The 12,365-nt window shown below is 44.0% G+C and overlaps 1 protein-coding gene across 1 annotated transcript in view; it reads right to left on the bottom strand.

The window, feature by feature from the left end:
- Positions 1-3,726: 3,726 nt before the first annotated feature.
- LOC127583254 (protein polyglycylase TTLL10-like) overlaps positions 3,727-12,365 on the bottom strand; it is a 45,763-nt gene continuing 37,124 nt past the window's right edge. The window contains exons 7-8 of the mRNA XM_052039022.1: positions 5,802-5,895; positions 3,727-4,379 (exon numbers count right to left, since the gene is read on the bottom strand). Coding sequence (XP_051894982.1) covers positions 3,727-4,379; positions 5,802-5,895 — 747 coding nt within the window. The remainder of the gene's footprint in view (positions 4,380-5,801; positions 5,896-12,365) is intronic.

Consider the following 12,365-nt stretch of genomic DNA (forward strand, 5'->3'; position numbering starts at 1 on the left):
AGGTGAGCCGTTCACTGCAGAATCCCCAGCCTCTGACCTGTTCTTGCATCCACAGTATACATCTGCTGGTCCATGGTGATCCCCAGGATATTGATTGCAGGATGCTCAAAGATTGCAGGGTAGGTGGTTGGAGATGGTCATTGCCTAGCACTATTGAGGCATGACTATTGCTTGCTATGCGTCAATGTGCCTCCTGTCCCAGCCATGTAGCACCTCCCTATGCCTCACACCTGGAAAATTCTCTTTCACCCTCTTCAAAAGTGGCGAAAGGTCCAAAGATGACGAGAGTGACCTTTTGACCTTATGATGGTAGGAAGCTTATTCTCGAAGAAATCCAAATGATGTAACTCATTAGGATGTGGCCCTTTAAATCTGACATGTCGCTTATATTCCAAAATGCTTGGAAGGAATTTTAAAATACAATGCAATTTCCTGTATTTAGTGCACTTATATAGCAGGGCATTAACAAGTGAGATCTACGTCTACACTTAAACATAACACGTGACTTTAGGTGTTTCCCACATTATATACAAATCAATTTTGTGTGCCTAAGACTTTTTTGCTATATTTCTAAAGGATTACTATAGCAGTTCCAAGCTTGGCAAATAAAATAATCCCCCTCAGTTTTGTTCTGTACGTGACAGTTTTGGTGGAAGCTCCTGACCATTTTACACACTGAACTCATCATTTGATGAGTTTTTAATTTGTTGTGTAATAATAATTGAGTGTGGTCAGTGCTCCGTCTCTGTGGAGAGACAGTCACCGCCTGGAAACCCACAACAGAAGAGTACAGTGGGGGTTTAGGAATAAATTGTGTCTCTGCTCTCAGGGAGGGCTTCACACTCAGGAATGTGTTTCACTCTCCTCAAAAGTGGTCAAAGGTCCAAAGATGAAACAAATTCAGTATTTTCCTCCTTTACTCACTGATGAATCCGAAACTCAACTTTGATTTTGACTTTGACTTTGATAACATGGAACAGTACAGCACAAGAGCAGGCCCTTCAGCCCACAATGTCTGCACTGAACATGATGCTGAATTAAACCAAGTCTTTTCTGTCTGTACATAATCCATATCCCTCCATTTCTGCATATTTATGTGGCTATCAAACAGCCTCTTAAAAGTCACTATGGTATCTGCTTCCACCATCACCCCTGGCAGCCTGTTCCAGGCACCCACCACTCTCTGTGCAAAAAACCTGCCCTGCAGATCTCCTTTAAACTTTTCCTGTCTCACCTTAGTTGTTTAATGGTAATTGGTAATTGCATGCCCTCTAGTACTTTACATTTTTACCCTGGAATAAAGATTCTGACCGTCTACTCTGTCGGTGCCTCTCATAATTTTATGAACTTCTATCAGGTCTCCCCTCAGCCGCTGATGTTCCAGAGAAAACAGCCCAGGTTTGTCAAACCTCTCCTTATAGCTTGTACCCTATAATCCAGGCAGCATTCTGGTAAACCTTTTCTGTATCCTGTCCAAAGCCTCATTCCTGTAACAGAGTGACCAGAATTGCACACAATACTCCAAGTGCAGCCTAACCAAAGTTTATATAATTTTTTTATATTGGCACACACCCAACATAAACACATATACAAATAGACAGAGAACTCCCACCACACATGGATACACATATATGTACATGTTTACACATAGACACACATCCACAGAGAGACATATACGCAAACATGGAGAATTCCTGTCACATACAAACACCAGATGCACACACACACGCACACACTCACACATCTCCGATAGGCTCACCGTTTGGTGAACAGGAGCTTGAAGTTTGAATCATCTGATTCTTCCCCTCCTTAGTCCAGGAGCCATGGGTTTAATTGCAGCAACCCCTCCAACCCTTCTTCTCTCCTAGGTAAGATTAACTAATTTGACACCCTCCCTGATCTCATCAGAGGTCAAAGAAGTATAGTGGGGTCTTGTAAGGTTGCCCGTACACAAAGCCAGGAACTTCAAACTCAATTTATAAGCATATAAGATGAACATTAATAAATTCAACATTCAATTCAACAATTTTAGATAACCAGCTTCTCTATTTTATTTGAGTTTAAGAACCACGAATTGATGATGCAGCTTGACAAAACTCTGGTTAGACCACACTTAAGAGTATTGTGTCCAGTTCTGGTCGCCTCATTATAGGAAGGATGTGGAGGCGTTGGAAAGGGTGCAGAGGAGATTTACCAGGATGCTGCCTGGATTAGAGAGCATGGATTATGAGGAGGGACTAAAGGAGCTTGGGCTGTTCTCATTGGAGAGGAGGAGGATGAGGGGAGACATGATAGAGGTACACAAGATATTGAGAGGAATAGATAGAGTGGACAGCCAGTGCCTCTTTCCCAGGGCACCAATGCTCAAAACAAGAGGACATGGCTTTAAAGTAATGGGTGGGAAGTTCAAGGGAGATGTCAGAGGGAGGTTTTTCACCCAGAGAGTGGTTGGTGCATGGAATGCGCTGCCTGGGGTGGTGTTGGAGGCTGATACATTGGACAAGTTCAAGAGGTTGTTAGATAGGCATATGGAGGAATTTAAGATAGAGGGAGATGTGGGAGGAAGGGGTTAGATGGTCTTAGGTGTGGTTTGAAAATCGGCACAACATGGTGGGCCAAAGGGCCTGTATTGTGCTGTATTGTTCTATGGTTTTATGGTTCTATGTCAGAATTGGCCTCTTTTGATGAAAGGTCATCAACATGTAACGTTTGCTGAGGTTTTACCTCCATGGATGCTGCCTGACCTGCTGAGTATTTCCAGGACTTGGTCTCCACCCTATCAGAAGCTTTTCCTTTGTTTTCTACACCTGACCCCCTTCTCTTCAAAACAAAATGCATTTGATTGCTGATGAAAGATCATTAACCCAAATTATTAATTCTCTATTCACAGATGCTGCCTGACCCGATGAATATCTCCAGCAATTTCTGGTTTTAGTTTGTATATCAATAAATCTTGTTTAATATTCTCATTACAGCTGGCCAGATGAACTGATATAATTACTGAAATGGATATTCTTGTGAACATAATGATCCACAGGCAATTTATACCATTGATAATGTGCAAATCAACTAGCAAGTTTAAAGGACAAAGAGTCTTCTGGAGTTTGATGGATGAGTTACATCATTTCATTGATTTTGCTCAGTCAACATTCTGCTCTTAGTCTCTACATTATTTTGAAGAACTTTCCTGATTTGTACATTCGCCTAAGGCAAGGCAAAAAATTAGTGAGGCAAAGTGAAAAACACTATGATGCTGGAGGAACTCAGCAGGCCAGGCAGCATCTGTGGAGAAAAGCAGGCAGTCAACATACTGAAATGTTGACCATCTGCTTTTCTTCACAGATGCTGCCTGGCCTGCTGAGTTCCACCAGTATCATAGTGTTTTTCATCTAGATTCAACCATCAGCAGTCCTTTGTTCCTCCAAATTAGTAAGGCACAAATGTGCAGAACATTCAATAACAAGACAAAGGAGGATCTTAATTCCACAAAATGAAGCAACAGTTAATGTAAAAATAAATTCTTTGTTATAACTGAATCACAAACACTTCAGTTTTATTCATTATAGCTGAGTAACTAATACATCTAACTTCACGTTGTCAGACATGGAATAGTCTCCAACTCGACTCTGATCAGGCTAATTAAACATTTTGAACACTTTATGAAAAAAAATTGCTTTTAATTCTGACTTTAAAAACAGTGCTTCCGGCCACAGTTGAAAGGTCAGGTCATGTGTTGATTGCTTTGGAGTCAACCTTCATCTTAGATGGTTTTGACACAACCTTCTTGGAACTAAGTGGGTTCCTGGTGATGATCAGAGAATGAAAGGAAGCATTAAATGTGAGGAGGCTGTCCTGTAAACTCTTACGTAGCTGGGGGTTGGCTGAACGTCGCTTGGTGAGGGCTGGCCTTGAATGTGGAGCTACTGTTTTTCGCTTGGAAAGACCTAAATCTGGACTGTGCTTCTGAAGACTCCGTTTATCCGAGGAGGCAATGGCTGAGTAATCACCAGACTGAACATTACTGTTATGTTTACTCCTGGCAGAGCACTGGTGTTGTACAAGTGAAATTTCTGGGGGCGGCCCCTGATTGAGCAGTGAGGTAAACCTGGGCAGAAGTCTTGTCTGAAATGAGGCAGGGTCTGCTGCTGACATTAAGTCAAAACTAGTTACAGCCTTTACCTGAGACCTGTTCTCAGATTGCTGAGGATGTTTAAGAATTGCTGCTGTCTCTGCTCTCCTGCATTCTAGCCTGTCTTCAAATGTTTTCGTAAATGGCTCTCTTGGGGAACCATTATACAACAGGACAAATTCTTTCTGTGTTTCCAGTGGCATGATATACATTCCACTGCTACATTTTTTGAATATTTCAAGCACCAAATCTAATAGAGAGAAAGAGAAGAAAATTACTGTTGATTACAGTCATTCTATATTCCATTTAGGACATTGACTACAAAAACAAGGAGGTTATGCTCCAACTTTATTACACTTTGGTTAGATGTCAACTGGAGTACTGCACACAGTTTTGGGCACCACACTATAGGGAGATTGTGATAGCGCTGGAGAGGGTGCAGAGGAGATTCACCTGAATATTGCCTGGGATGGAGCAGTTCAGTTACAAGGAGAGACTGGAGGAGCTGGGACTGGAGTCAGGGACATGATGGGGTACAGACAGCTGGAATCAGGTGAGTCCCTGGAGGAGTACAGGGGATGCAGAAGTGTACTCAAGGAGGAAATCAGGAGGGCAAAAATGGGGCATGAGAGAGCTTTTGCAGAGAAGATTAAGGAAAATCCAAAGAGATTTTATAAGTATATTAAGGGAAAACGACTAACTAGAGAGAGAATAGGGCCCCTCAAAGACCACAGTGGAATCACACTGTGGGGGGGGGGGCAGTGAGGGAGTGCTGCACTGTGGGAGGGGCAGTACTGAGGGAGTGTCACACTGTGGGAGGGGCGGTACTGATTGGCGGGTGGCCGAGGGTTCAGGCAGGTCGGCCTGCCTGCCCGTCTTCCGTGCTTACGTGCGCACGCGGGTGTCATTGGAACGGGAGCACGCGGTCTCCGCGGGCGCCCTGGCCGAGTTCTGCGCTCGGTGGGCCCCTCAGGGGATCGTGTGTGTGGTGGACGAGACGGATGCGATTCTGGTGTGAAGTGTCGTGCGTTTTGCGGTTGTGGGCCTAGTGTTGCACGGGTATTGGTTTCGACCGGGTTGTTTCTTTATGTACTCGATGTAGCGTGTTTGCTGTTCGTTGTTTTGTAGTATTTTTTTTAACGAATAAACGTTTTGTACAAAAAAAAGGGGCGGTACTGAGGGAGCCTTGCGCTGTGGGGGGGATGGTGAGTATAAAAGTTGGGAGGTCATCGTGCGGTTGTGCAGGATGCTGGTGAGGCCGCACAGAGTATTGTGTACAGTTTTGGTTGCTCTGCTATAGTAAAGATGCTATTAAACTGGAAAGAGTGCAGAAAAGATTTACAAGGTTGCTGCTAGGACTTGAGGGACTGAGTTATAGGGAGAGGTTGGACAGGCTAGGACTTTATTTCTTAGAGTGCAGGAGACTGTGAGGTGATCTTATAGAGGTGTATAAGATCACGAGGAGCATAGATAGGGTGAATGGGCACTGTCTTTTTCCCAGGGATATCCAGGGCCTTGGGATTAGTGTGAATGGGTGCTCACTGGCTGAAAAGCCTGTTTCCATGCTGCACATCTCTGTGACTCGATAAAACACTGCTTGAAATGTCATCAGTTAGTACAAATAAGCTTTTCTAAATCTACAATAATGTAAAGATAAGAATGGCAAACTTACCAAGAGCTTCATTCAATACTTTGGGGATGACAGATTCGAGGATCGCACAGTTTCTCTGCAAAGATGGGTTTGAGTTAATCTCCAGCAACCAGACCTGCAAAGGAGATGAAATCATGTTATCCCTTTCAAGCATTCATGTTGAATTCAGGACACTTAATGCTCTGTTGAAGTATTCATGTGCTGATTGCTGCTGGGAGCTGGCAAATTAATGGGACCACAGAACCATAGAACCATAGAACAATACAGCACAATACAGTTGTTGTGCCACCCTTCAAACCACACCTAAGACCATCTAACCCCTTCCTCCCACATATCCCTCTATCTTAAATTCCTCCATATGCTTATCTAACAATCTCTTGAATTTGACTAACGTATCAGCCTCCACCACCACCCCAGGCAGCGCATTCCATGCACCAATCACTCTCTGGGTGAAAAACCTTCCTCTGACATCTCCCTTGAATTTCCCACCCATTACCTTAAAGCCATGCCCTCTTGTTTTGAGCATTGGTGCCCTGGGAAAGAGGCACTGGCTGTCCACTCTATCTATTCTTCTTAATATTTTGTACACCTCTATCATGTCTCCCCTCATCCTCCTCCTCTCCAATGAATAAAGCCCTAGCTCCTTTAGTCTCTCCTCATAATCCATACTCTCTAATCCAGGCAGCATCCTGGTAAATCTCCTCTGCACCCTTTCCAACGCCTCCACATCCTTCCTATAATGAGGCGACCAGAACTGGACACAGTACTCTAAGTGTGGTCTAACCAGAGTTTGGTAAAGCTGCACCATTACTTTGCGGCACTTAAACTCGATCCCATGACTTATGAAAGCTAACATCCCATAAGCTTTCTTAACTACCCTATCCACCTGTGTGACAACTTTCAGTAATCTGTGGATATGAACCCCCAGATCCCTCTGATCCTCCACACTGCCCAGAATCCTACCATTTACCTTGTATTCCACCTTGGAGTTTGTCCTTCCAAAGTGTACCACCTCACACTTCTCCGGATTGAACTCCATCTGCCACTTCTCAGCCCAGCTCTGCATCCTATCAATATCCTTCTGTAAGCTTCGACAGCCTTCCACACTATCCACAATACCACCGATCTTTGTGTCATCTGCAAACTTGCTAACCCACCCTTCCACCCCCTCATCTAAGTCATTAATAAATATCACAAAAAAAGTAGAGGTCCCAGAATCGATCCCTGTGGGACACCACTAGTCACAGCCCTCCAATCCGAATGCACTCCCTCCACCACAACACTCTGCTTTCTATAGGCAAGCCAATTCTGAATCCACACTGCCAAGCCTCCCTGGATCCCTTGGCCTCTGACCTTTTGAAGAAGCCAAGAAGCCTATTATGTGGAACCTTGTCAAACGCCTTACTAAAATCCATGTAGACCACATCCACTGCACTACCCTCATCAATCTTCCTGGTCACCTCCTCAAAGAACCCTATCAGGCTTGTGAGGCAAGATCTTCCCCTCACAAATCCATGCTGGCTGTCCCCAATCAGTCCATGATTCTCTAAATGCTCATAGATCCTATCTCTTAGAATCCTTTCTAGCAGCTTACCCACCACAGACGTAAGGCTCACTGGTCTGTAATTCCCTGGACTACCCCTACTACCCTTTTTGAATAAGGGGACAACATTCGCCACCCTCCAATCCTCTGGTACCATCCCCGTGGACAATGAGGACTCAAAGATCCTAGCCAACGGTTCAACAATCTCCTCCCTCACCTCCCAAAGCAGTCTGGGGAATATTCTGTCGGGCCCCGGGGACTTATCTGTCCTAATATTTTATAACAGCTCCAACACATCCTCTCTCTTGATATCTACATACTCTAGAACATTACCCTTACCAACACTGTCCTCAGCGTCATCAAGATCCATCTCCTTGGTGAATACTGAAGAGAAGTATTCATTGAGAACCTCACCCACTTCCACAGCTTCCAGGCACATCCTCCCACCTTTGTCTTTAATCGGACCTACCTTTACTCTAGCCATCCTTCTGCTCTTCACGTACAAGTAAAAAGCCTTGGGATTCTCCTTAACCCTACTCACCAGAACCTTTTCATGTCCCTTTCTCGCTCTCCTCAGCCCCTTCTTAAGTTCCCTCCTTGCTACTCTAAATTTCTCACAAGCCCTGTCTGATCCTTGCTGCTTACACCTTATGTATGCTGCCTTCTTCTTCCTAACTAGTTGTTCCACCTCTCTTGTCACCCATGGTTTCTTCACCCTGCCATTCCTTCTCTGCCTCAGCGGGACAAATTTATCCCTAACATCCTGCAAGAGATCCCTGAACATCAACCATATCTCCATAGTACATTTCCCTTCAAAAATGTCATCCCAATTTACACTCTCAAGTTCTCGCCTTATGTCGTCATAATTCGCCTTTCCCCAATTAAATATCTTCCCCGTCCTCTTTGCTCCTATCCCTGTCCATGACAATTCTAAAGGTTATGGAGCAGTGGTCGCTGTCTCGCAAATGCTCACCCACTGATAGATCTGTCACCTGACCCGGTTCATTACCTAAAACTAGATCTAATATGGCATTCCCTCTAGTCGACCTGTCAACATACTGTGACAGGAATCTGTCCTGGACACACTTAACAAACTCTGTCCCATCTAAACCTTTGGCACTAAGCAGGTGCCAATCAATATTTGGGAAGTTGAAGTCTCCCACTAGAATAACCCTGTTATTTTCGCATCTTTCCAAAATCTGCCTCCCAATCTGCTCCTAAGTATCCCTACTGCTACCAGGGGGCCTATAGAATACTCCCAGTAGAGTAACTGCTCCTTTCTTGTTCCTAACTTCCACCCATATTGACTCTAGAGAGGATCCTTCTACATTATCCACCCTTTCTGCAGCTGTAATATTGTCCCTGACCAGTATCGCCACCCCTCCTCCTCTTCTGCCTCCCTCCCTACCCCTTTTAAAACACTGAAAACCAGGAATATTCAATATCCATTCCAGCCCTGATGTCAGCCATGTCTCTGTAATAGCCACAATATTGTAGTCCCGTGTACTTATCCAAGCTCTCACTTCATCTCCCTTATTCCTGATGCTTCTTGCATTTAAGTAAATGTACTTTAGCCCATCCACCTTACTACTTTTATAGCCTGTACTCTGCTTCCCCTTCCACAAAGCCTCTCTACCTGTTAGATCTGACTTTTCCCCATCCTCTTCTTCCTTTGACCTACTCCTCCGGTTCCCATCCCCCTTGCAAACTAGTTTAAAGCCTCCCGAACCACCCTAGCAAACCTGACTGAGTGCTACAAATCCCCTGGAACTGATGGCATGTATCCCGGGCTCCAGGAGGTGACCACAGAGACAGCAAATGACCTGCTTGTGGCCTTCCAAAAGTCACTTGATTCTCAAAAGGTCCCAGTGGACAGAAAACAGCAGATGGTAACAGCACTACATAACACATGAATGACAGAAGATGGTTAACCTCACATCAGCGATTGTGAAAGTGTTGATATCAAATATGAAGCAAGTGATAATGAAGCAATTGGAGAAGGAATAACATGATTTGGAAAGAGTCAACATGGTTTTATAAAAAGAAAATCACCCTGAACAGCTTTATGAGAGTTCTTTGTGGATGGAAGTAGCAGGTAGACAGAGGGAAGGACTGTGTCCCAATGCATACAGTACATTGGGAACTCCAAACAGCATTTGACAAGGGCCTCATAAAATGTTACTGCACCAGATAAGGCTCGTGGGTTGAGGATATATAATAAGTTGGGCAGAGGGTTAGTTAGAAATTTAGGGAAAAAATGGGTCATTTTCAGTTTGGTTAAGTGTAATCAGTAGGTTGAAAATGGATCAGTGCTGGGGACTCAACTCTTTAATTTATATTCATGGCTTGGATAAAGCGACCAAGTTTACTGTAGCCAAATTTGTTCATGATGCAAAAATAGATGGGGAATCATTTGTGAGGGCAAAGGTTCTAAAACATGCGAGGGAAGAAATCCCTCCTCATCTCCATCTTAAATGGTCAATCACTTATTCTGAAACTATGCTCACTAATTGTAGCTTTCCCCAAGAGTGGGGAAGCTACAATTAGTGAGCATAGTTTCCAAGAGTGGAAATGTCTAACCTGTCAAGCCCCCTTCTCTCTGCCCCCTTACCTCAGCCCCCTTACCTTATCCCCTTGCCACAGGGAACAGTGAAGGCAGAATCATTGAGAATATTCAAAGCCAAATTCGATGAATTTTTAGTCAATATGAGAGCCAAAGATTATGTGGAATGGACAGAAAAATGGAGAAAAGGCCAAGATCAGATCACCATAATGATAAGGTATGCCTTTCATAATGATATACACCCCTATCTATGCCCCTCATAATTTTATACACCTCTATAAGATCACCACTCATTCTCCTACACTCCAATGAAAAAAATCCCAACCTGCTCAACCTCTCACCATAACTCAGTCCCTTGAGTCCCGGCAATATCCTCATAAATCTACACTGTACTCTCCAGTTTAATGGCATCCTTTCTATAGCAGGGCGACCAAAACTGAACACAATATTCTAAATGCAACCTCACCAACATCTTGTACAACTGCAACATAACATCCCAACTTTTGAACTCAGTGCCCTGACTGATGAAGGCCTGCATGCCAAAAGCTTTCTTCATCACCTTGTCTGCCTGCAATGCACTATCTATTGATGGTGTCAAATCCTGTTCAACTCAAACATTTGTGCCTGTGAACTAAACAGATTCCAAGTCTGGTCAAAGCTTTGGTTTTTAAGTTTTGATTTTTGATTTCACAATTTTTTTTCAAATGTGGCTTGGTATTGCATTTTGTTGGAGAGTTCAGTGCAAGAGTTCCTGCCTTGCTTGATAACTGCTCCTTCAGCTGCCCTGCCTCCGAACAGTTCTCCAGGGCATTTGGAATACCGGCCCCAAAAGAATCCAGCACCACCTGCACATTTCCTCCCACAGACTCATTAGGGATAGTCAGCATGGCTTTGTGTGGGGAGGTCCTGTCTAATGAACTTGATTGAGTTTTTTGAGGAGGTGACGAAAGTGATGAAGGTAGGGTACTAGATATTGTTAGTATGGACTTTAGGCTGGTCCAGATTAAGTCACGTGGATTCCATGGTGAGTTAGTAAGTTGGATACAAGACTGGCTTGGTCATAGAAGACGGGTGGTAGTGTTGAAGGGGTGTTATTCTGACTGGAGGTCTCTGACCAGTGGCGTTCTGCAAGGATCAGTGCTGGGACCTCTGTTGTTTGTGATATATATCAATGATTTGGATGAACATGTTGGTGGTTTGATTAGTAAGTTTGCAAATTACACAAACATTGATGAAGTTGTGGACAGCGAAGAAGGTTTCAAAGGATTCAGCAGGATATGGACCAATTGGAAGTTTGGGCAGAAAAATGGAAGATGGAGTTTAATCCAGACAAATGTGATGCGTTGCATTTTGGGAGGTCAAATGCAAGAGGAAAGTGTACAGTAAACTGCAGGACCCTTGAGAGCAGTGACGTACAGAGGTGTCTTGGGGTGTAGATCCATAGCTCCTGGAAAGTGGAAACACAAGTGGATGGGGTGGTAAAGAAGGCATTTGGCATGCTTGCCTTCATCAGTCAGGGCACTGAGTATAAAAGTTGGGAAGTTATGCTGCTGCTGTCTAGAACTTTGGTTTGGTCACATTTTCAGTATTATGTGCAGTTCTGATCACTACAGGAAGGATGTGGAGGCTGTGGAGAGGATGCAGAAGAGGCTCACCAGCATGTTGCCTGGCTTGGAGGGTATTAGATATGAGGTGAGCATGGACAAACTTGGATTGTTTTCACTGGAGTGCCGGAGGCTGAGGGGTGACCTGATAGGTGTATGTAAAATTATGAGAGGTATAGATGGCTCAGACTCATTTTCCTGGGGTGGAAATTTCAAATAGAAGAGAACTTATGTGATGGAGGAAAGTTTAAAGGAGATATGGGAGGCAAGTTTTTCTCACAGGGAGTGGTGGGTGCCTGGAACATGCTGACACAGAGGTGGTGAAGCAGACACAACAGCAACGTTTAGACAGGCACATGGGCAGACAGGGAATGCAGGGATATGGATCAGATGTGGGCATCATGGTTGGCACAGGCCTGGTGGGCCAATGGGCCTGTTCCTTCACTGGACTGTTCTACTTCTATTTCAATATTACCATTGCCCATCAGATACAAATGAACTCACTTCTGACCGTAATGTACTACATTCCATTTAAAAGTTAACATTTCTGAGCTGTGGGGTCCTGTGAAGCACTTTTTTTGTAAGTGGTAATTTTGTTCCTTTGTGTTTGGTAATTAAAATGCTTTACATCCATAAAGGAAGTTTAACCACAGGCCTATCCACCTTTAAGCTAACAGAGAGAATTGGGAGGAGTGAAACTAAATTCTTGTTTACTTGAACAAGCAATTGTAAATTTATTTTCCATTGTTGTGAGTCATTATGAATCGCTCAAATGTTCAGGATCCAGCAGATGGCAGTAAAAACATCACCATGTACAATGCACATTTGTGAAGCCGTAAGTTTTAAATTCTTCTTCCCACAGTACGTACCATCCC

Source organism: Pristis pectinata, chromosome 26 (assembly GCF_009764475.1).
Source record: "Pristis pectinata isolate sPriPec2 chromosome 26, sPriPec2.1.pri, whole genome shotgun sequence".
NCBI lineage: Eukaryota > Metazoa > Chordata > Chondrichthyes > Rhinopristiformes > Pristidae > Pristis > Pristis pectinata.